This window comes from Patagioenas fasciata, chromosome 1, assembly GCF_037038585.1.
Source record: "Patagioenas fasciata isolate bPatFas1 chromosome 1, bPatFas1.hap1, whole genome shotgun sequence".
In the NCBI taxonomy this organism is placed as follows: Eukaryota; Metazoa; Chordata; class Aves; order Columbiformes; family Columbidae; genus Patagioenas; species Patagioenas fasciata.
The window spans coordinates 70,673,919-70,700,672 of record NC_092520.1 but is presented as its reverse complement, the minus strand read 5'-3'; the positions used below and the strand labels follow the sequence as shown (position 1 = coordinate 70,700,672).

General features: G+C 37.4%; 1 protein-coding gene across 7 annotated transcripts in view; it reads right to left on the bottom strand.

Moving 5' to 3' along the window:
- Positions 1-26,754, bottom strand: part of CBLB (Cbl proto-oncogene B) — a 138,833-nt gene that overhangs the window by 57,946 nt on the left and 54,133 nt on the right. For all 7 annotated transcript variants that reach the window (XM_065829407.2, XM_071808533.1, XM_071808540.1 and 4 more), the window contains one exon: positions 11,459-11,605. In XM_065829407.2, coding sequence (XP_065685479.1) covers positions 11,459-11,605 — 147 coding nt within the window. The remainder of the gene's footprint in view (positions 1-11,458; positions 11,606-26,754) is intronic.

Genomic DNA, 26,754 nt, shown 5'->3' with positions numbered 1-26,754 from the left:
AGGACAACAAAAAGAACACTGCAGAAACTGAAATGTCCTACCAAGCAGATGTAGAAACCAAGCTCACACCCTTTAAAGATAATGCAAAGGACCAGCTGTATTTGATAAAGAACTCCTTTCTTTGCAGCCTTTCTTGTCAGAATGATAAGCATCAATTTAGTATCTACTGTGATGACTTTTTTTATAGCTAAAGCTCATAATCACTGGTCAAGTAACCTGACAGCACCAACCAGCTATCACCGATACTGGTCCAAGGACAGTTGCATGCGTATTAGGAGATATGTCTTCTCAGATCGTCACCTTCACACATTCTTGCAGGACAGGGAGTATTTTCAGACAGTAGTGAATGTGGGAAAAGGTTGAAAATCAGGATAGAAGGAAATTAAAATTATCTTCTCTAATACAAAGCCACATTCTGTCAAATTCAGTTCTTACTTGCACAAAGATAATACAGATTAGTTATTTTGCCAGCCAAGTGCTTGTATTTGGAACCTGACATGAGGCCATCACTTGAAAGTGCTCTATTTTATCACTCTCAAAACTATGAGAAGTTGTTCAATAATAGCGATTCTTCTTCCCATGTCAGTGAGTGAAATCCAAATTTTGCAAAGCCTAACACCTTCTCTTAAAAAAGTTCTGCCACACGCTGAAAGCAGATATGATGTTTTAAAAACATTTTAATTAACTGAAATGTAACTGTTAACCAATATATAATTATTTTCAGGACTTAGCAAGATCTCACACATTCATAATAATATTTTCTTAATAATTGCTAAAATGATAAAAGACACAGACCTCAAAAATCTCATCAATACTTCTTGCTATTTCTATTTAACATTGCCTTACTTTTATAAGAGCCAAAAAATTTCATTCCAGTTCTTCTAAGTATTTTCTTATGCGGAAATATATATAACTTAGTAGCACAGTGCTATGGAAAAAAATAAATTAAAAAAAAAGACCAAGTTGGTCCTGCATAACAAATATTCTGCAGTTAACCTAAATTAAAACAAATAGTAATTTGAAGCACAACACTAAAAACACACTCCTGTATTTCTACCGCATCAGGCATTCATTACATCTGTAAGTGCAAAGAAATCTACTTGTTACTTGGAGGCTTATATTGAGAAAGTCATAAATGACAAAATGCCAAGTTTAATAGATCTCAGCAGATACTTTCATTTATGTATGAAAAACAGGAAACCACAAAGAGCTGAAGAGAGATACCACATCAGATGCCATTTAAGAAAGAATGCACATCAAATTTTGATTATGGTAAAGACAGAATGAAATGTTGCATTAAATTCAGAGAACAAAGTTGGAAAACATTAGTGCTTTTGTGGTGTTACAGTTGTGTTAGTTCAAGTGCCTACTGCTTATTAAGTTCCTGTAACTATTGCTCTGAAATGTCTTCTGGGTCTCTATGTAAAACATCCTAAATGGTTACTGGGATCATGTTGAAATAGGGTTAGAATAGTTTTAGGGGGTATTTTATTGAGGGGTGGGGGTTGTTTGGGATTTTTATTTGTTTTGTTGTGAGTTTTTTTAAAGGGTTAATACAATAATCTTTTGTATTATTATAATACAATAATACAAAACCAATAGAGAATCCATCAGGAAGGAATACAGCCATACTATACCTTACAACTGCTTTTGCATGCCTGAGGCAGCTTCATGAAAACATGTTCCTTAGATGAAGTTAATAAGTGGGACCTTTCGTTATCTATTCACTGACACCCTACACCCCAAAATCCCAACAACAATGGAGAAAGCAAAAATCTTCAAGAACATATGTTTTTAGAGCTCTGTTGGCTAGCACTTCGGCTAAGACAGAAACCAGATGTTGGGAAATGAGTGATTAGCTAATGAAATAACATCTAAAGTTATTTTGTGGGACTTGTCCAAGAACAAGTGTTTGAAAAAACTGGTGGCCCCAAATTAAAATTCACTAAACTCAGCAGATTTTTTTTTTTCTGCAACTTTATGGAATAGGTCTTTTATCTTTTGCTTTCTTAAATGAAGCTGAGAATTAGCTGTAGAAGAAGTTAAGTCCTATTTCTCAGCAGCTACTGTTACACAGCTATCATTCCTAAATACTTTGAAAGAGCACCAGTCAGGGATCATTTCTCTTTAGGGGTTGTCACATGCAGGGGCAGGAGTTGGACTCGATGATCCTTGTGGGTCCCTTCCAACTCAGGACTTTCTATGATTTCTCCCCAAATGTATCTCTCCAGTTTATATGTACAAACTGCTGCACTCTTTTGAGACCCTGTGGAGAGCGCTCACTCACTTAAAATGAGGGTGCAACTGAGTCTTTACACGGTGGAGGATTCTGCAGCATCCTCTTCTGCTGCTCCAACAGACTTGCAACCTGGTGACCTTTCAGGTACACTGAGAATCACCATCCTCTGGCAGAGGTCTAGGAAGATGTCACACAGAAAGTGTCCCACAGAGATATGACAGTGAAAGAGGTTTTCATAGAGGGCTGGCAAGCTGAGTTTCTGTTTGAATTAACATTTCATTGCTGTTGCTTTCTTGTGTTTTAGGGGATACATAGCTTTTGAAGGTAACTTTTCATTATTCAAATCTAAAAGGTTATTTTCATTGTTCAGGGAGATAACAGGGGCAGTAGGAGGGGGACAGGAACAGGACCCATCAAACCCAGCTTGAGATTTGGACTGTCCTAGTTAATATCATGCTTAGATTGTTATCTTTTTTTTTTTTTTTAATTGAAAAAAATGCCTTTATAGAAAGAAAAACATAGGATCCTGATTGTAATGAAACACTGCCTGCAGTGTTCAGCTCCTGAAACATAGAAGGTATCTCCTACTGTTTTTGGTGATCTTTGTTCTTGTAATATTTGTTGCATCATGCCTTGATGATACCCTGCACAGTAGGTTGGCAGGTATTCTGCACATGCCTCATGCTATTAGGCTGACCTGTAAACACTTGTCTAGGAGGACATGAGTTAGTCAGCTCTGCAACAGCCCATCAGAAAGATGAGATGTGACATCCTGGTAACAGTTCTCCATAGAATTAGGTTGAAGAAGTGCAGTGTCTCAGTCTTTCAGGTATTCAATCGCAGTTAAGCAAGTGATCCCTTCTCATCGAGCACACATGACTCCAGCTGAGAAGTTCTGGGGAGTATCTCATGCGAAGTACAGTACTACACAGCAATTGTACTTCCCTCAGATGTTTAATGCCCAAAGTTAAGAGCCCTGCTACACATGCACACAATACGAACAGACACACCCAGGGCTTTGGTAACAGCTTCTCTTTTTATAATAGAATTTGGGGAAAAATAGCTAACACTGAAGTAATACTAGGTGTTCCTGCTCCAGCAGGGGAATCAGACTAGATTTTTCAAGCTCCATTCCAATCCCTAACATTCTGTGATTACAAAAACATCTGACTAGATTACACGTACATACTGTTATTGTGCCACAGTCTTATTTTATTATGACTTCCAATTGATTCAAAATCTTCAGAAAGGTAATTTTAGAAGTAAGCAAAAATATGAAGGAAGCTGAAATGCACAACTTATGCAGCAGAAAAAAGTTATGGTGAACCTTTTACGAGGAAAACTTAATCTCTGTCTGCCAAACTTTTAGGAAACATTTCATCCATACAGTATCTTTGTATTGACTTTCCACATCATTAGAGTAGAAGCAAGCCCATACCAATTTAAGGGAATAAAACACAAAATAAAACAAATGATCCCGAATATTTTTTTTTTTTCCCTGAAGAGGCTTTCTGTGCACATCATCTCTCTCTCCTAAATCAACAAAACTATCTATCTTGGCATTTACCTCGGGCTTGTCTTCCTATTTAAGAGTCCTGTCAAAACCCTAAAATAAGCCACTTCTCCTCCAAGCCTCTCAAAATGATACTACTTCTCCCCATTTCTTTTGTAACAGTGAAATTAGTAAGTGTAGTTAAAGAACAATGATGAATTAAATCTTCTGATCAAAGTATAAGCTTTTTAAAAATACCTTCAGATAGGATGGTATCTATGGACTATTATTGATACACAAAGGGAAGTGTCACTCTGTAGTCTCAAACTGTTCTAAACACCACCCACACAACTTCCATATGCCTAAAGGAGAAGGATTAGAGTCCAGCATGTAATTTGCAAGCAATTTAGCACAGGAATTTAGGTCCTCCCTTCCTCCTGTCCTGATCATGTGTACACAGGATTTTCTTAAACTCCCTGAATGTTGCTGCATTATTAAAAAGCAAGACATGAAAATAAACCTGGAGAGGCAGCAAATATTTCCTGAGCGTGCAGAGTACAGCACTTCAGCAAAACTTTGGAGATGCAGATATTCTGGAATGTCAAGTGGCACTGCTCCCATTCGAACCAGAGCAGACCACAAGAATGTCTCAGAAGGTAAACATGTATCTGTGTAACTTACAGTGAACATTTTTGTCTGCGAGAGACTCTCTCAAATGTTGCCAGAAAGTGTAACATGAAAAGGGCACTACTGTATCCAGAGCAAACTCAAAAATATTCAAGCAAATGTTGACCCAGATAGAAACAACATTCTTTGCAAGTCTACAGTGAGCAATGTGGATTTTAATCTATCATCACTGAACAAAGCATTTTCTTAAGACTGCTGCTTCAGTTTTAAGTGAGAGGCCACATGTTTTCATTGCTTCTGAACTGCAGAGCAAACAATTGACACACAGAAGGCTTGAGAAATTCCATCCTAAGGGATAGCAGGAATTCTGTCATATTGGGCCAATAAAATTGTCAAATAGTGACATCATGCAGAACAAATATAGATTAATCTAATAAGAGAAAACAGAAGGCAAAAGAGAGAAAATAAGCCTCTAGAAATGGGAAAACATATCACCTAAAATACCCACTTCCAAAGCCACATAAGTGGACATTGCTGGAAAGTCAGCAAGTTAGTGTTACACTTCCTTAAGGGACACTGGAAGTCCACGTTTCCTGAAGTGTCCCCAAAGGGATGTACTTGTCTGTGTATTTCCAACTTTTACTTCTAATCACAATTCAAAGCACACCCATGCTTTTGCATGTCCTTTTATACTTAACACACTGCCTCTCCTTCCCAGTCACTGAGAACCTGTTCTCCTGCCTCACAATCTCATGTGTAAACTATAACTTTCTTTCCTCTGTCCTTTGTACATGCAACTTTATTCTTAGCCAACAAGAACTGTGAAGACCCTTGTCCTTTTCTGTTTTTTAATAATATCTTGCAACTTTCCACTGACTAGCTCTTCTTTATAATATTATCAATCCTCTTGTTAAAACTTGTTTATCTTGCACTTCTATGAAAAACATCTAGCAAGATTTACAAGTCACTAGCTGCTGGGTAACACCACCTTCTGCCTCTAGCTCAAGTTTTTAAACAAGGGTACTAATAAGGGTATTTCCTGTGCTGCCAGTCAGCCGAGGGAAGAACCATCCTCCAAAAACCCCATTCCCTGTTTACTTCCTTCTTTTTAAAAGTTTGTTGCCAAAACACTCGTCTTGATGGTGATGAACGCTATGGCACTCAGAATGCTGCCTCTTCCTCTTTCACCTCTCTCTCTATCTTTTGGCTTCCCTTTACACTTCAGCTCATACTCAAATTTGAAGTCCTCTGGGCTAGGACCACCTCTTTAGTCTGTATTTTTACAGTGTTCAGGTAATGGTGTGGCTCTTAGGCACTATCTGCAGCAAGAACAGGAAATCAAGTGATAAATTAAGGGGCTCAACAAGGTGCCAAAATCTAGCTTATCTGAGGTCTCACTTTCTGACAGCTAAATGTTTTCGAGTTAAGTCGTGCAATGTGGTCTGCCCGTTCTATTGCTTTTTCTCTGAACCTAAGCCAAAGAAGCTACGTCTGTTCTATCCCAAGCCAAAAAGCACTGACCACAGCAGAACCACAACTACTCAAAGTTTAGACTATCAATCTGAAATACTGTTTAACTGCTACTGAGAAATCAATAGCCACACTTTTTTTTCCTAAATTCCAATTAAAAAATAAATACATTTCAGGCATCATATAAAAAAAAAAAAAAAAAAATCAGAGTTTTAAAATCGTAACTTGTTTGACCCTAGCAGGGAAAGAAATACTGTTTCTTCAGAAACTAAAAACGTGTGGGACAAATTTATCTGACAACAATAACAGAAATACTTTCAATTTTTTAAGGTTTCACAATGAAGACTAAGCCCTTAAAAGTTAAAATAAAAGGCAGAACTATGGAGAACTGAAAACCTAAGAACAATGACATTTTGCTGCTGATTCATTCTGCAACACAAAGACAGCCACAAATCACAAATTTCAATAGTTACAAAGCCCTGCGTGACTTCACCACAGCTTTCAAATTAGGAGGCTGGAAAGATCTGTTAGGTCACAGATCGCCCACTCTCCTTCTCCGTTCAGGATCACTCCCAGTGGTATTTTGCACATTTCTGCTCAAAACAGAAAACTAGTAAAAGTTGCAAGGTGCTATTAAAGTAAGGGAGGAACCAGGGGAAATTAACGTCAAGCACTAAACAGTGATAAAATGTGGATAATGAAGAAGCTATCAGATTATGCTTTATATGTGTATTTGCAACTCACTGAGGGTTACTAAAGTATATGTAAACAAACATAACTGCTGATTACATGCCTTGCCATTTCACAGTTCCACTTAACATTACTATTTAGTTGTATTTAGCTATCATTTGCTTCAGCATAACTATAATGGTAAACCACGGGTGAAGATTCACTCCACTAAAACCACTTGTTCCAGTAACTGTATACTAGTAATCAGTACAAATTCAGAAATCACATCTCAATTTCACCACTTTCATGCTTTTGACACTACCAAGGTCTTTCTTGGTGTAGATCTTAACCTAAATTCTTGACCTTGACCATAGTGTATAGTTTGTGTCAATTTATTCCTCAGCTCTTGTTCAGACAGCTATTTTCTTAAAGAGGCTCTCTTCCTCCTCGTAGCCTGTGATATACCAAAGAGCTCCATTCTCAGCCTATTCCAGTCAATCAGCCTTTGGAAAGGTGTCACTCGTTCCTGACATTTGTTTTCACAAAGCTAATCCAAAACTCTCTCTATCACCTCATCTCCCCAACAAGCTTTTCTGAGTTAGCTTCCTTGACAAAGTCAACACACCAAAACCACCTTGGGCCTTCTATGTGGACACTCCTGACCTCCTCACCCACCTCCTAATTTGGATACATGTCCTACATTGCCCTTGCAGAGAAATCAGTTCTTCCATTTCTTCCTTCATTATACTGCTGTTGTCCACATTCTCCTTCCACCCAGATAATCAACATCTCATTCTCTCCCATCTTAATTTATCAATCCTCCCTGTAAATTCCTAAACCCCGCATTAGTCTCTCCAGACTCCTTCCAAATATCCTATCACTTTCAAGGTTTCCACTTCTCTGAAACACATGATACTGGAAAACCTCACAGCTATAAAGGCTCTGACTATTTACCCCTTTTATACTCTCTGCCGGTGTCAGGGCTGATGATTTCCATCACCAATATATCTGCTGCTATCACAAGCACCACAGCATTCTGTCTCATCCAAGCTTCTCCAGCAACTACCATTATCTAGAAGTTTTGTAGAGGTGTATCAGAAATGAAAAGTTGAGGAAGTATTTGAAGGCCAAGAATATGGGAAGTTCTCAGCACATGGCTCTGAAGAAGCCATTCAAATAGTTTTCTGAGTTCTACATCTGTGTTTTCTACAGAAAATTCAAAGAGGAGCTAGATGTGTGATCATCAGAGATTTGAAATAGTCTAGCCACTTATTGTGCTAATGAGTTTGAAGTCATGTGAACATACACCTAACCAGCTTTAAACACTAAAATAACAAATGCATCCTATGATACTTATTAATAACAGGATGAATAATGTAGTTGCAGCTGCACAATTCTGCAGCCAGTGTTCAGACAGACGAATGTAACAAACCGGCAAAATTAGAAGTTCCCCATTTACTGAGGAAGAGTAGTGAAAGAAATCAGACACACGGTTTTTTAAGTTACAAACTGGACTCTCGGAAAGTGTATCTTGTGGACTGAATATCTCAGCAAATTGTATGGTTTTCTGTAAACAGAAGTGTAGGTCACGTTTTCAAAAACGGAAGGCCAAAGAGTGGACTTAAAAACATAAGTGGCTATTGACCTCCTTCTTGCTATTTAGAATACTTAAAAATTAAAAAAACAAAATAAAAAAATGAGAACATTTCAGAAAGAAATCAAGGCAAAAAATACATTATGGAAAAGCTTCCAATTCATTATGTTTAGGAACAGGAAAATTATTTTAATGATAATATTATGCTGAAAAAAATCATAAATTGATCTAACAGTTCCAATTCCCTCCTTTCCATCAGACCAAATGATGCATCAGAATTATTACTTGTGATATGGTTTACTCATTAAAAGCCAAGATCCAGCACAACTTCCTTTTTATTTATCTCTATTCTTGAGCAGCATTACTTAGCAACCTCAAACTAAGGGCTGCTTTCTGTAAATAAGTGAGGAGTACAGGCTTGCCCTATAAAACAGTGATGCAGCCAGAGAACATACAAGACAGTTTCTCCCTGTCCTCCTTCATTTGCACTACATGCCCAAACAGAGTTTGAGGTTTCAGATAGTCCCAGGGGCCTATCTTGAGGTGGTCAGGTTACAAACAGATTTTATCAGTTGTTTGCAACACCCAAAATCTTTATGCAGGTTCTGCTTCTGGGGAAGTGATACTAGCGTATTTGCAAACTAATTTCTCATAACAGACCCATTGTAAAAGATGTGGCTTGCAGGCATACCTGCCACATATTTCTAAATGGATTAGAAAATAATTAGTGTTTATAAAGCTTCAGGCATTTTGTTTAATGAAGAGATTAAGTGTAATGCAAATAAAACTTTTTCTCATCTGTTTATTTGACATGCATGCCGTCACATGTTTTACAGTTACTTCAGCACAATTAACTAAACCTGAGATAATGGCAAGGCTGCCAACCACAGATCAACAGATCACGGCTTAGAAGACAGGTAACTAAAATAGATTCAGCTTATTGGAAAAGAGCTGGAAACACTAATAACAATGGTTATTTACCTAGTCTGAAAGCAAGTACCTGACAAGCAGAACTGAAAAAACCTCCAGGCTGTACTAGATGACCAAGATTAGGTATGTAATTAACTGGATGTCCTGAAACTGCCTTGATTCCTGGGCATTTTTCGTGCATGGATGCTTAAAAGAAAAACCTAAACTAACCCTATCTAAGTGCACAGGGAGGGGAGGACTTCAGAGGGTTAATACTGAAAGTTCATATTTAAAGTTGTATTTTTCGAAGAAATTTAGAAAAGCAGGAAAAAAACCCCAAAAAACTAAAACCAAAAACAAAACACAAAACCCCCCACAAAGTTTAAAAAAGGTATGGTGATAGTTCTGGGGCCCTAAAAAGGGGCACTAGAAAGAAGCATTCCAGGGACTGAGCCAGGAAAAGAGTTAAGTGTGAAGGGAGAGAAAGACAACGGTAGAGCTGAGTTGTTCAGATGGACTGATGCAGTTGAAAAATTCTTCTTACCAACCTTGTTCTGATAAAAACTTAGTAATATGTTACAGTATCCTACTGTCTGACACCTCAAGTACCTATTACTTGTGCCATTTCCCAAGGGAAACTGTCAGGACCATTAGAAGGAAACTTGAAGGGAACACTTGAATCTCACACAGAAAGCACAAGTTAGTAGAGAAATATAAAGAGGTACGTGATAGTGAAGCTGATGATACTAGTTAAAATGAAATGAGATAAACAAACAGCAGCTTGCAGAAGATGAGGTCTGTAAGTTGCAATGACAGAAATGCAATTTGCAATCAAGAGAGCTGGTAAAGGTCATTCAAGGACAGAGCCCAACAGGAAAAGAGACCAGGAGGAGATTTCAATTTTGAGAGTTGCTCAGACAAGAGAGAAAGGGAGAAAGAGAAAAAACACTGAACAGAGATCATCATGGTTAAGTCACATTTTCAGAGGTCCTGTTTTACTGACTGACATGTTTTTTAAGAGCCTTATCTGATAGAGAGCCCCTACACATCATATAAATGAATCCTTCAGAGAACTTTATCTGAACTTTTGTGGGTACTTGAAAGATCATCTTTACATTGAAATGGGTAACACAAAACATGGTCAGACTCCTTTCCTCTAACAAAAGGAGGACTGATACAATGACTTGATCACACCATAACATTATCTATACAGGACAGAAATTTGTTTGAAGGCTGAAGTTATCAGATAACACTATAATACAACCAAAATGCTAGAAGCTAGCCATAGGTATGTTTAGACTACCAAAAAAAGGGTAATGAAACTGTCGAAAATTCACACTGAAAGAAACTAATTTGAGAAAGTGCCTATCTACTACACTGGCATTCTAAATAAAGAATTGAAGACTTACTTTAAAGAGCTCTTCTTGGTCAGTAAACGTTTTTGAAGGAATTGTTCTGTGATTTGCTATGGCCTACACTGTGCAAGATATCAGACTTTATGATCATAATGACTGCTCCATTATATTGTACAACATTCAAATCTCTTGCCTTCTCCCTCTTATGTCACTGCTACACTAATAAACCTTCCATGAGAAAGTGATCAAATTATGCATCTTTTATTCACCTGTATCTGTAATCATAAAAAAACCTGTTTGCCAGAAACAAACAAAAGAACGCCCATATGCACAACTGCCTACTTTTACACATTCAATATTGCATTTGCTATATGGATTTAGTCACATATCTGCAAGTCAGACTTAGTGTTTGATAATACGTAGTAAAATGAATGCCAAGTTTCTCCCAAAATGGCTTTTGATTAAACCTTCTGACATATCTCCAGTTTTTCTATCTCTTTCTGTAATAGAACTTGAACAAAAGAAAAGAGTAGCCCCCTGTGACTATGTTACAGGGAGTATAGTTGTAGAAAAACTGATTTGATAATAAGAGATAAAAACATTATTTCAAATACTTAAAGACCACTAAATATTGCAGTAGTTAGAAAATGAAAGATAGGATAAGGAAACATAGTCCATGAGACCATCATCAAGTTGCTGACTCAGACTTCAGAGTTATCATTTGTATTATGCATACATATAATGTGAAAGGACAAGATTTGCCATGTTCATTATGAAAACAATGTACTATCTTCGCCCTAGAATGAAACTAATAAACTTCATGCAATGTAGTCTAATTTGTGACTGAGCCTAAGTGTCCTGTACAGAACTATCCATACATTTTTACTCATCCTTTAAGTGAATTACAACATTGAAAACAAAACAAAACAATTGTTCATAATGAATTTAGCAATTTCAGCCAACTTAAAGACTTGGACAAAAATGACCATTAAAATGGCCACCCACGTACTTAGAACCATCATTTGCATTTTTGAAAATGTCATTCCTTTTTATGCTTACAACTATAAAAAAAATAAAGGATTTTGCAAAGTGTTAGTACTTACTTATCTCCAAAGAATTTTCTCCAGAAATCTGCAGCATCAGCTTTGGTGATACGAAAGTTATCACCCTGGAATTGGCCATTTGGAAAAATAGCCTTGATTTCTGCTAGCATGTGGCTGAAGATGAGGGACAGCTTCGTTAGGTTTCTCCTGTGGATATAATTAAAAAAATATTTATATCAGATCCTTAAAACTGAATAAATTGAATCAATATTTCAGTATTTTATATATCCTACATATTTGAGAAATAATCACTGTATGACACAAGAAAAACACTGAGCTTTCAACTGAAAACTCAAAGATAGCTAGATCAGCAGTTTGTGTTTCCATGCACTTCTGAGGACATATTTATCATAAGTCTTCATGAATATAAAATCATTTGTTAAGCAATGGAACAGATTGGAGTACTCAACTGCATGTTCCAGATACCTTTCTCATCCCTGTAAAGATTAAGCTTATGTGTGTCTACTTCATGCAATCATTATAGAAGTAGGAATGTATAGAAATTAGACAGCTAATACATCAAAACAAACAAACAAAACAACAAAAAACCACAAACAAACAACAACAAAAAAACCCCCACAAACAAACAAACAAAAAAACCACAACCAACCACAGTCACACACCTCAAAACACAATTTTATATGTGACATCTAACCTATTTCCACCCAGGTTTCTAGAAATATAAACACAGCATGGGATTAGGTTTACTCTTTTTTTCCTCTGACAATTCTATTTTTTTATTCTCCCCAGCTTTTCCTTACTGCATCTACTTCCTATTCTCTTTTTAAAGGCCTTCTCATTAGTTAAAACTTGCTTTCAGTTTTCAGTGGCATCTTAGGAACACAAATCAAACTGTTTTGCTATCACTTTAGTTCCATAAACTTTCCAGACTTGCATCAGCTAATCAAAACTTATTTTGTTATTGGCACAGAAACCCCATTTGTATAGTGCAAAGAACACAGCATCCTTAAATATAAATAATCCTTTTGTATAGAAAAATCTGTGAGAGATCGTGGGGAGAGGAAAGAGAAGAACGGCAAAGCAATCTTTATGACTTTCCTTCTGGAGATTACTTAGATGGTCCTGGAAGTAAAAAACAAGCATTTTCCCACCTGATATATGAAATAGAGGCCACCCAGGAAACTGAGCAGTTTCTGATGAAAAACTGTGTTCTTATTTACTTCAGTAAAGTATTTGAATGAGTTAGAAGTGTCCTGTGTTAAGTCCATTCACCTTTCACGATTTCAGGTACTACTTCATAGTGCCTCAAACAATTTAATGGAAAATATAATAAAAATCTTTATCAATCATGTAATTTATAACTGCTTATACACAGTATTTTAAATAAATTCTAACTTATGAGTATGTCCCTAGCCACATGAAAAAATTAAGATTCAGCTGATAGATTTTTACAAGTGCACGCCAAATAACTTTCAGAATTTGAGTGCTCAAAATCTTTGGGGGAAAAAAAAGTAGAACAATTTAATGGTGTGTTCTTAGAAGAACACTCAACTTAGTACTGAAGCAGTAATTATTTTAACTAAATGTGTGGAAAAGTTATGATAGAGATTCCTGTGGAAGCTGTGTTGCAGATTTTGCTCTAGGTTTTGCTACCAGGAAAACTATGCTAAATATAGTTATTTTGAAAACAAATGATTTAAAACAAACAAACAAACAACCCCCTGATAAATACTCCTCTCCCCTCAAGATTCAGAGTGGTTATAGGGCTTATTCCTTCAGAGTGCTTCAATTCCTTCAGTATAATCAGATGTCTATAATTACGATGCCCAACTGTTCCTTATTTTCTGGATTTGTTCCTTGCTATTCCCCTTCCTGTTTCCTTTGTACTTTAATTACACACATGTGTCCTTTATTATTTTACTCCTCAGAAGTCAAGCTTGATGCAGAGAGCAAGCAACAGCTATTTTAATGTGGCTCCCTCAGCCTGCACTAAATGCAAGATTAAGCAAGAAGCCTTCCGTACTCAGGACAGATGGCAACATGACTCAGTGCAAGTTTGAACAGAGCTCTCCCTTGGCTGGCGCACTATGTATCTGTGTACATTAGCAAGGTGCCCTGACGCAGGGCTGCTTGTCAGGCATGGATTTACCTAGGGAGCTATTACAAAACTTGTTGGATTCGCAAGGCTTGAGCCCTGTAGTGAACTGAAGGATGAAGTCACGTACAGGTGACACCCAGGGCACTTCCTTGTCTGGCAGGGAGTGCATGTGTGCCTGTGTGCGTGTGTCTGTGTGCACCCTCCATGCACACGTGTTGCCTGTCAGCTGTAGCTACACAGGATGTGACCAGAAAAAACACCTGGCAGGAGCTAAACAGCAAACGCACACTACAGACATGTATCCAAATGGCTGTATCTAAATAAAAGCCTGCTCCTTCCCCTCTTTGAACAGTACACCAGTCACTACGTGCATCAGTACACCCTTGTTCCATTATATGAGCTGGTTAAAACAAAGAAAATAGTCAAAAGAAAATTATTTTTTTGTTCGTCTTTGGATAAACAAGAAAAAATGTTTCAATATCAGATACTTCTTTTTATCTGACTGCAAAGCTGAAATTTGAAACCAATTAGAATTTTATCTGTGCCTGAACATGCATCACAGCACGTATGTGCAGCAGAAAATAGCAATACTTGATCACTTACATACAGAGTAGCTGTGTTTTATCCCTCATTTTGTTTCTTGCTGTACCTTGAAAGTCCTTCTTTGCAATCAAATAACCATGATAAATCAGGTCTTAACTTTTCACCTATGTATTTTTTCTTTAAAATTGGAAAGCACATATTGCACCATTTTTACCTAGATATGCTTACATGATACCAGATTTCAGAAACGTATTGAGACAGAGATACAAAGCTCAAAGATTTCAGTAATGGTTTTCAAGTATTACATAGAGGGCAGAACTGATGCCATCGGGGTGGGCCATCAATTCTCTCTACCTGTGCATTTCACTTTTCTGTCAGTGTCTATCCTAGCACAGGCACTTTTCCTGCCTTGTGAAGGGCTTTCCCAGGGCATTCCAAGAAGCATATATTCCACTTTATCCACTTGGCTGGCAGTCTGGCTCCATTTTCTAAGATAGGATAACTCATTTTCCTCCCCCCACATCAAGATGGAGGAATGCCAAAAATTTTCCATCTTATTTTCCATTCATAAGTGTAAGACAAGGTATTAAAGTCCTATTTATTTGAAAAACAACTAAAGCCATCAGCTTCAGCATTTTGGTGAATAAGCCTAATGGAGGCCAAAGAACTGTTCAATATGAGACACCAATTTTGGGTCTCATTCCCATCATGAGTCTGTACAGAAGCCAATCTTTATCAACCCAATCTGCATCTTGACCCTAACATGGGCTTTTCATCTGGTCACAGTGAAGACGGTTGTAGTGGCAGAGGGACAATGTGAACACTGCCTTGTATTGGCAGTCTGATGGCACAGAAGAGCTGAGCAGATTCATGCTCTAGACAGACCTTTGATTCACTAGATTCTGGGAGGTGAGAGAGAACTTAAAGGATCACATTGGCGATCCACCTTATAAAAATGGTATCCAAATTATAGAGAAACAACAGTTTTAATGCCTCAGCAACCAGCCTTCATGGTTTAAAACTATAATATACTTTCATTGGCAACCTGGAACAGGTTTCCTCTGTCATGTTATACCTGGTACAGAGCACAAAAATCTCTTTTATGTCTGTAGAGAGACTGTTTTTCATGCTGATGAGAAAAACCTTATCTTTCAGAAATCAAAATCAAACAACACTGCCTCTTTATACCAAACTGAACTGAGATGATCATTCTCCATAATATAATAGCTACTGTGGTAAGATTTAATAATATTTTTAACACTAGACAATGCATAGCATAGGCCTCTTCCATCTTATTTGCAACATACTCAACACCCATTATTCGATTTTTTCCTTTGATTCATGCTTAGCTTTTGCTAAATTTCTTTTGCTAATTCAAACTGATGCCATACAGTTCAAAACCATTTTAGAACTTTATTTCTGAAGTACTAGTTTTTCAGTCATACTTTATTATTTGCTGCCAGACATGCTTGAACACAACAGATCTACTGAAGAACCAACAACATTTGAAAAAACGCCACAACACCCAAGTTATAAAAATTAAAAACTGTATTTTCATTTAGAATAATCTTGTAAAGGTCTACTGAATCAATAAACATCTTTTAGTTAATCAGAAGAAAGATGCATTTTGTTAACTTAAAAATTCATCTGTCTTTTGGAGTTACACTTCATCAGCAAGTCTCTAAAATACATACAGTAAAGCCTGAAAACAGGAATTGTGTGTTCACTTTTCAGTAAATGACTATATTTTTAATCAATTTTCTCTTCAACTCTGGGGAGTGGGGTCAGGCTAGAGACCAGAGAAAGGCAAAGATTTCATAACTAAAGGACTTTTGAAATACCTAGTCACATGCAATTTGATAATAGGGTTTAATAATGGAAATATTACAACATCTCAACCATAAACAGAGTAGTGGCAGCTCCAGTAGTACCCAATCTAACACCTCCAGTATTAGAAGGTCTGAAGTAGGCCTACCCTCCTGTATCTATTAAACAGGAAAGTGAAGCATGACTGGTATGCAATAACCTAGGTAAGTCTGGGCTCTGTCAACTTTGTGATCACAGTATGAAAGCTGGTGTTACTTTTGGGAAGGCAACATGACCTGGGAAGCAGTGCCAGACCGCGAATTAGGCAGTGGCACCTCCTTTCTACCACCGGCCTGGCTGATGCGGTGGGAGGCCACCTGTGTCCTGCGTTTGCTGCCCGTGTGTGCGGATGAACAGAGTAAAATACTCAGAGAGCTCCAAACAAATACACTTGGCAGAACCAGCATGTACATAAATATACAAAGCAAAGCAAACATCTGCACCCTGATCCTTCATAATTACTGGATTTTGTAGATGATAACCAAGACAAAGTCATTTTAGCAATATGTACTTGTATCTCATGCACCAATTTGAAAATACATAAACCTGCTTACATACTGAGTACATCGCTTATGCTTGAATATTACTGTCTCCCATGAAAACCAACTATTTTTATTTTAGAACAACACATATTTCTAGAAATAAAATAGTGTATATCTTTGCATTTCTGCCATTCTGAAAATGAGGTTACTGCTGTTTCCTTCTTCATTGCATCTAGTAAGTGTTTAATCTTTCTGCATCCACATAAATATATTTTGTTAAACAACAACATGCTGTAATAAACAATACATCAACTTTCCAGGCTCATATAACTCAATCCCCTGGCACAGCAAAAGCAGTCTTTAGATCTAGAATAAAATCTATTTGGCAGCTAAGAATATTTTAGATAAATCTGACATGCTATTATTAAACAACAGATAATTCCTCTACAATTCTTATTTAGAATACTTGTACAAAGACAGCTCTGTTACTTGGTAAAACTGCAAATCACCACTGCCTGTGAACCACGATAAAAGAAAGTTCGAAACGCCTTCATGAGGTGAAATATTGATTTTAAATTTTAAAAATCCACACTCCCCAAATACTAAAGCTTCAAAATCCAAAGCATCTCTACAGAGCTCATTTCACATAATTAGTTACACTCAAAACAGATTTCTGATCCATATGCTCAAGTTGTAGTAAAACACAAGGATCCTACAAAATACATGTTACTGATTCGAAGGGACAGAATAGAGTCTTGTGATGCAGGTAACGAAGAAGGAAGTAGAGACACATATACCGAGCTTTTCCACTCTGGTCCCTGGTAGCTCAATATTGCGTTTTGTAGCCCAGGCTTCCATTGTGTGAAAAAAGCCCATTCCTAATTATTTCCCATTTGTATTTTGCCACCATGAGGAAAATCACGGCTGCCCATAAAGTCCTTTGACAGATTATGCTTCTGTCATTAACTACTGCAAGTGACACAGACAGGAATGTACTAAGTTCAGGAAATCACAAAAAAAAGAGAGATGCTGAAGAAACATGAATTTCTGAGTATCTCCAGAAAGCACAGGAACATAACTAAAAATGACATACGCTGCTAGCAGTTCACTCTTGTTAATTCAGTATATTCCTGACTCAGCTGACTCATGTATCCCCCTGCTTCCTCTTCCAGAACTTCCCCTTTCACAGACAGTAAACAAAACAAACAAACAAACAAACAAACCTACCAAAAAACCCCACCCCAAAACACCACCACAACGCAAACACCAAAACAACTCAATGGTGCTGGTTTAGAAGACTACAGCCATCGAATACAGCCAGAAAGCCTTAACAATGCAGCTTCCCTTAACACTTCAGAGGAAGTAAAGGAACCAAAGGTTCCTGTCAACATGCCTGCAAAGAAAAAAAAAAAAGAACTGTCTACCATCATATTTGGCAATCAGCTCAACTCTGCATCTGTGCAATAATTATTTTTAAAAGCTATTTGGGACAGGGTATTGTGCAGGGACCAAAGTATATGGGCCTATTCTTGGGATGAAATATTCCTGCGACTAAGAATAAGCGTGAGCATTATTTCCTACTTGTACCGCTGACTCATGGAAAGAACAGAGACAAATAACTTAATTTTGCTATGCTTTAGTATTCCCCATCTGCAAGAGCAGAAAAAAAATGACTACCTTAAACATGGCGAGGTTCAGCCAATAATTAAATTCATCATATCCTAAACATGAAAAACAAGTATAAAATGGTAAGAAACTACCTGCAGGCAACTACTACTTTTCCTTAAATCCTGAAGGAGTTGAACTAATCATGAGTGAGAAAGCGGGACACCTCCTTGACTGTCTCTCCATCAACCACTTTGACACACAGAATGAGTGTCTCAGTCTATTGCAGCTCTGCTATTCATGATGGATACCAAAAGGAAAAAATGGCAGACCTCAGGTAAGATTTGGGCAAGAGTGCTTGGGAAAACAAACCAAGCTGATTACGACGTCACTTTGAATTTTCCTCCATCTTTTCCTTTGCTTAAAAGTCATTTTACATTGATACACCAACTTCCACCAGCAGTCTGGTTCCTTTCCTTCTCATATTTTAAGGACCAGAAGAGTATCAAAACAGAAGAAGGCAGAGCCTGAAGAAATAAAAATTTCATTCCATCTTTCAAAACTGCTGATCGGCTGTCATTGCTACAGTAGGTACTTCTGTGAACATAATATACAATAACTTAGTAAAGAAAATGGAATATAAATACAAAGGAAGGAAGATGGCCAGTGTTTCTTCCAAATCTAAGACTCTGCACACTGATGAGTCTGTTTACTCACTACTCTCTCTGATCTGTCATTTATGAACTGATGTGCCATTGCGTCTACCAACATCTCTTAGGCAAAGCTCTGTCCAAGAATCGTATTTGTTTTTTCCTTAACAAACACTCCATACAGCAGCAATTACAAATAGCTCTCATCAGCTGGACTTTACAGCCCACGGTTTGAAAATTTCACTAGTTCCAGTTCTGTCCAAAGGACAGTATAAATAGTTTGTAAAGGACAGTCAGTCCTATGACATTATGAGTAGCAACATAAACTAGGAGCTAACTGATTTATTTTACTACTGAAATTTTTAATTGAGTTACTATATCATCCTTACTAATCATATGATTTAACATATATCTGATATGTATAGAGGCAAAAAAAAAAAAAAGAGATGGGCATTGGTTTGTTTAGTTTTATTTGTGACTTTTTAAGAGTCAGTTGCTGTTGCACTATGGTTCCACTCATCAGTATCAACATGTTATTTAGCACTGTTCTGCTTCTTCCATCCTCCTATAGATGTCTTTGTCTACCAAAATCCAACTGAACATTGACTTAAGTGTAAAGACAGGTATTTGCATCTATAAATTTAACTGAGGTTGTCAGGGAAATCCCCAGGAACAAGGGTAAATTCCATTTTTGAAAAGTTGAATTAAGTCACTGGATACATAAATACATAAAAATTTCCAAAAAGCCATGAGTGAATTGATACAGGAAAAAAAAAAAAAAAAAAAAAGAAAAAGTAATTAGCATGCTTTCACCGTCTTCCAAAGCTTTCTTCAAGTAGAGGGGATATTCAAAAGAACACTCAGCCAAAATAAGCAGTTTGATAAAGGTAGATGTGTGGTTGGTATCATTTTTCAGTACCCGATTAGGACAGTAAATAACTTCAATTTCATTGAGGAGGGAGGTCACTACTGTAATTCATACTATCCATGTACCAGAAGTATAACTGACAGCATCAACAGGTGTTAGCATTTCTGCGTATAATCACCACCCTCATAATTCTTGTGAGGATTACTTGCTTTGGAGATCACCCATGCCATGGTTAATGCACAACTATGCCAAATCAAGCAAAGTTGCATGCAAAAAGGGGCACTTCTGTGTGTTGAGCAACACGAACAACTCTAGAAGGGGAACAAGCCTAAATTTGGCACAAATCCTGCCAAGGCCAGGGATGGCATGAGGAGGTCTCGATGTAACTGAATGCTTCACCCGCTTGACAGCAATCTAGTACAAGCAAAGGAAAGTGGTTTCATTCTGCGTTGCACTTCATTGAGTTTGCTGTCATGCAGCACCAGGAAACTCAGTGGTTTTGAGGTGCTAATACCAACATAGCAAATGTGCCTCACAGTACCCCAAGTACACCTCTCTGTATCCAGGTCTGTGTGTTCTCTGAGCAGGAAACAACTGATTACGCTTCACTTTTTCGGTTGCAGTGTGCTATTTTCTTACAAAGAAATAGTCCAGAACACGTACTGCAGGCTTGTTATTTTGGAATTTTCCATTCAGACTATTACCTCACCTTAAAACAAAATGCTGTTGATATGCTTTCTAAGTGAAATAAATTCAAAAGAGACTCCATAGAAATTATCATCCCTAGTGACAGGCAATATAAAGTACTTAATTTCAAATTTAAAAGCTGTAGAATTCTCCAACATTATAGTTTCTTGTGTAGACAAATCTTTCTGATTGTAAAACTGTTACTCTCAAATTTTTCAGTCTTACTGCTCTCATCACAATGACTGTGGAAAAAATCAGCAACACAATCTAGGCATTTCTGAAAGCAAGACTGGTAGTACATTTTGCTGACACTAAGAAGTTCCAGCAAACTAATATGCATAGATGTATTTTTTCCATATATATGCTTCTCAAGTACCTAAATCCGACTTCAATATTTAACAGGAAATGGTCTTTGGATGATACATGCACCCCAGAATTCCTGTGAAAATTTACACAAATTTGGCCAAGTGATGAAACTAAGGGCCCAAAACAAAATTCAAAATCCTCAGCTCATATGTTTGACTAAACTACATATGAAACATTTGCAGACAACAACTCAGCCTGAGCTAGCTTACAGCTATGGGGAATAACTGTAATTGTTAAGTAGTGGTCTTTCAACACCAAGGAGAATAGGATAAGAAAATTCTTCTCCATTTCTCTCAGTGAAGACCACAATGAACTTTGAAAGGAAGACACGCTGTTTGATTCAAGGGCAAAGAAGACAGAAGCTAGAGAATGGAGAGAGAAAAAGATACATGGCAACAATGAACTCAGCAGTGAAAGTTGAATTAAAAGGCATGATAATGCAAAGCAGCATAGGAAAGCCCAGGAGAAAATGCTATCATTTTTAGAGAAGAATTTGAACAGCATGAAAAACAAAACAAAACAACACACACACACAAAAAAAACCCAAAACACCAAAAATAAAACCAAACAACTATAAGGAGATGCATTAAACAAACATATGTATTTTATGATTGCTTTCTAAGTGAATATCTAGCCTGTGCATTCAGGTCTACCCAGGCAACAGTTCCATAGAATAAGAAAATTTCATACTGTATTTAGACACCATCACAATGTACTAATCCAAAGAAGACCAACAGTGGTCACACATATATATTTTTTGTGGGTGGAATAGTATTTTTACCAGTCAGATCTTCTGATACAGATAAGGGATCTGAACAGAAGTTTCAAAATAACTTAGCATTCATTTTCACACATTAGGAGTGTAGAGAAGTATCAAAACGGTTATATTTTTTTATATTATTTTAAAATGTGCAATAACCTGCAGAGGTGCTTATTACCTGCTGTGTCACAAATGATTTTCAGTAACTGCAAGTCAACAAGACTGCAAGACAACAAGCTGCTCCAACATTCTTAAGACACTGGTCAAAAGGGAGTTCTCCCAGCTCAGCCGCTTCTGAGTCTTGGTCAAGAGACAACGCTGAGCTGCACACTTTGCTCTAGAACTCAACTTTTTCTGAAGTCCTTGGATTTTACTTTTTGAGCCTCTTCTACATCATTACTTCTACGTATTTGTTCTGTGGCAGTGGTAGAAGCCTCGTATCAAAAGCAGAGTTTATTGTTTTACAAAGACTAACCCTCTTCATCCCATGACTCTTCCTGTTTAAAGTATCAACGTTAAATCAGTAGTGCAGCTCTCCAAGTCTACATCTTCCCAAATACATTTTTTCCACAGGCCTTCAAATATGTCAAAATAAGTCTTTTTACCCTAAGCCCTGAAATAAGATTCCATGTAGGCAGCTACTCTCATTAAAGCATTCTCAGAATTGCCATTAGAGCTTTCTCAGGGATGTTTTTCACATGATCTAACATGACATTTACCAAAATTAAAGTCCAAGTGAGAGCTAAATAACCTACCAAAATATAATGATAAGCCTTCAAACCATACTTCAAGTAATTCCTAGAGCTAAAGCTACTGAATTCCTATCAAACACATATTAAAAATTCCCATTTCGTCAGATGCATTTTAATCAAATAAACCTGAAATCATTCACTGAAAATTATTTAAACATTACTTAGTGCTGAGATGAAGCTTGTTTGCAACATTCAGCTAAGAAAAATTTGTGTCACAAAGCTAAGTAGTGTCACACAAATGCACGGCACAGAAATATAGAAGATACATAAAGCACTGAAATTTTATATGGGTCCTATAACTGTGTTTATTTACTGAGAGAATGTAAAGTGACTTTCATTCAAAGAAGAAAGTTACCATCTCTGGCCAAAAGCAGCAAACGATACAAATCTACCTTATTCACTTTCATATATACCCTGAAGCAATCAGCCTCCCGTCCTCTCGAATATCAGGAGCACCTCTAAACCATTTAAAATCAGATACATTGCTGCCAGGGTGTGTTAGGAACTTTATCTGTATAGAACAGCAAGAAAAGAAAAATAAAATACTCTGTTCCAAGTTGTTACTTGAAATAGTTTCCTGACGCTACACCTACTTACAGCCCATGAGGATCAGATCAGTAGATATCTAACAAGACAATGAGGCTCAATCTGGCGCCAACTGAGAAAACAGCACAGACCTTGGGGAAAAGTCTAAAATATTTCCTCTTTATAACAAGGTGTGTGATTTCATGCTAACTAGAAAGAACAACTGGCTGAAATATTTTCATCAGTAATTTTAGCAGGCACTAAAAAAATGCAGAGATCTAGCCAGACAGCTGTATTTTTCATAAAAACTGAGGCAGAATCTTTACCTTCAGGAAGTACTGATGTCAAATTTCAGACTACAAGCTGTCTGTGCAAAGCAAAATAAAGCATTTTGCTTCTTTACCACCCATAAGAAGCCAGGGAAGAAGACAAAATGAACAAGATTGAAAAGTTCCTAATGAAAAACTATTTTTCTATTTTGGTCCAAAGTACAGTACTCAGTGAAGAAGTTTATACTCTGACCTGCTTACCAGATCTTTTTCCTCTTTCATCATTAATAAGTTTATCCTGTTGCAATGACTCCATTTACAAACATGGGTCATCCCCCACTGCTTTCAACCAGGGCTGATATTTTCATATGTGGACACTTCAATATGGGAGACCATCAAACGTTTTAAGAAAGCCACATCGTCATGGCCTAAGAGGGATGGCCTGGCATAAATAAATAATTGGGCTAAGAAAACTGGAAGCAGAGGGTGGGCATCAAGGGTTTGTGCTCGAAATGGAAGGAAGTACCAACCAAGTTATGCACGGATCTGCTCTGTTCAGCACATTCATGGGAAAGCAGCAAAGTGACAAAGTTTGCTGATCACACGAAGCTATTCAAAGGCTACAAGGCTGCCAGATAACTGCAAAGAGCTGCAAAGTGACTGAACAACAAAAATGGCAGATGAAGTTCAACATATGTGAAGGCAAAATGATGTACCCAAAAAATTAATTTTGAAATGATGTACAAAAGGACAAACTCTGAGCTATCGCCACTCAGAAACAACATTTTGGATTATGATAAGAAATTCCATGACAATATCAGCTCAGTGATCATCAGCAAATGAAGTATCATGAATTACTAGGAAAGGAACTGAGAACAAAACAGAAAACATAATTATGCCACCAAATAAAATCATAGTCACCTCCTATCAAACCAGACATATAAGAACTGGAAGAAATGTATCAGAAGAAAACAAGGATTACCAAAGGTAAGAAATAGCTTTAGACCTAGGAGGAACCCAGTATGCTGGGACTGTTCACCTTGGACAAGTAACCACTGCGGAAATCTGACAGAGGTCTACAAATTGGGAGTGGCATAAGGAAGATGGATGGGAACTGACAGTAATTAGAACATTAAACAAAGCTGACGGGAAACAAGCTCAAAAAAACCACAGAAGTTGTTGCCTAAGGATACTGTAGAGACAAGTTTAAATAGGCTTGAGAAGAGACTGAAAAACACCAGGAAGAGTGGCTTCACTGAAAGTTACTGGAGTAACAAAGCCCAACAGGCTCAGGAAATCCCTGAGCTAAAAATGGCTGGAGGCTGGGAGAGTAGGATACTAGGCATTTTTGCCCCATTTATTCTTCCTGAGGTCTTTGCTTCTGCTTACCATGGAAAACAAGAACAGTCATACTGATTCTGATCAAGGATCTGTCTTAAGTACTTAAAACACTGCATTTAAGAACATGGTACCCTATTTTCTTAAGTTAACTTACTTCAGACTTCATGCAATTTGATTGCACAAAAGCTTTAACATCTTGTAACTTAGAAACTAATTTTGGACACCTTGGCAAATGGAAGTGTCTTACAACTTGACAATCATTCTTTTTCACCCCCATAATTGGGGTTGAAAAGCTGAAGTTGCCCAAAACATAGACTATCTCAGGAGTGTGCCTGTATGACCCACTGTGAGGCTGGCCTGGCAAAGCCTGGCAGTAGGAAAGGGCAGGCGATGGTGCAGCACTGCAACAGGCAACAATCCAGACAAGTACCTGGGTCATTCAGGAGCAGAGCGCTATGCTGTGCTTTAAAATGATAGATGCAACAAGAACATGGAAGGGTACTTGCCGATACTGGAGAAGTGAGTAGTGTTAAGATTGCCAATGGCAAAGTCAAATCACAGATGGCTTCCAAGATAATAAACTTTAATAGCGAGAGCCAAGTTAAGATAGCACTCCTAAAATTAGATCAAGAGGCTTACAGAGGGCAAGAGTCCAAAGAGGATGAAAAAAGGTTACTATACAAGAGCTGGAGTGGAAACATGAAAATCTGTACATTTTACTCACTGCTAACTCTTATCACATTCGAGTTATTAAACCAGTTGTCCTGGTTTTGGCTGGGATAAAGTTAATTTTCTTTCTAGTTGTTGTGCTTTGGATTTAGTATAAGAAGAATGTTCATTATATACTGACGTTTTGGTTGTTGCTGGGTAATCAAGGACTTCTTTGGCTTCCCATGCTCTACCAGGTGCGTATGAATCTGGGACTGAGCAAAGCAGAACAGCTGACCCAAGCTGGCCAAAGGAGTGTTCCTTAGCATATGATGTCATGCTCAGTATATAAACCAGAGTCAGCCAGGGGGCAAATACCGCTGCTCAGGAACTAGGAAGTGATCGATGCTGCGGGTGGTGAGCAATTGCATTGCACATCACTTGTTTTATGTATTCTGTTATTTTGTTTTCTCTTATTTTGCTGTCCTATTAAACTGTTCTTATTTCAACCCACGAGGTTTTTATTCCCCTCTTTGATTCTCTCCCCCATCCCACTTGGGAGAAGGGAATGAGTGAGCACCTGTATGGGCCTAGTTGCCAGCTCGAGTTAAATTACAACAATACACATGAATACAATCACAACTGGAAATAAAATAGACTAAAATTCCTTCCAATAAAAATATTTTTTCAAAGGCGTGGAGGTTCTAAGAGTCACACCCTATTTTTATTCTCATGAGACTAAACACTTGTGAAGTTTTGCCTAGCAATGCAGTTTACTCTGCTATTTGCTTAAGTAAAGACTTTCCGTGACTATGGATTCCTGGAACGACCAACCAGCCTGTGAAAACAAATTGTTTTGAAACAGGATCATAAAACTAAAGACTGAAGAATAATATTCTTCTATCAAACACCTAAGCATTCCATCTCTTGCTACCAAAGCAAGCAAGAACAGAGAAAACAGCTGACACAGAATTCACATCTTAAATTGAAACAAACAAAAATATCTGGATACTAAGAAATCCAGCTGTAAGTGTCTGACAACTCTTTTTTCATGAATCATCTTAAAATCACTGCACTACATATTCTGGTAAATTCTCACCACCTGAAAATACTTACATTAAGATTATATGAAACTGTATGTCCTATCTTTAGTTTGGTTTGGTTCGTGGACCCAACATTTCAATTTCTCTAATTACTTGAATGCTGCAGCTAAAGTTAAGAAATAAAACCAAACATACACTCAACGAACCGCTGAGCTAAAATATTCACAGTCCAAAACACACTAACAGTTCTGGTTTTCCGATAGTCATCTTGGAATAGGAAAGGAGCATTAATTCCCAAAACACCATGTGTTTAATTGCCCCTTCATGAATAATAGGAAGACTGTTTAGATCTGAACTGAAGGGAAACAGAACTAAAAAATAAAAGTGCATTCCTTCCATCTCTGGGAAGCTCAGAGCACCAGCTACCACAGCAGATGGGCTGCTGGGGTTTGGCATAGTTCAGAACACCCATCACAAAGAGCTCCACTTGGTATGGCATATTTGATGATGGAAACCACTTCTATTCATATTAGCAGTTTTCATCTTACATAAGTGACACCTGATATGAACTGGCTGACATAAATACAGTTGCTCTAAGTTGCTACAACAAATACTTAGGATCAATAGCTATTGTTTGATCCTGTAGTCAAACAAATTACAAACCCTCTATCTACTAGAGAGATTTAAAAAAAAAAATCATTACCAAAATAAGAAATACTACAGCTGTATACAACAGGTACATACTAAAAAAGCTTGCAAAGCCAACTTTAAACATCTCTATATGTATCAGGGAAAAGCCAGTGTTCTGGAGAGAAGCTTTTGTGTCCCAAGT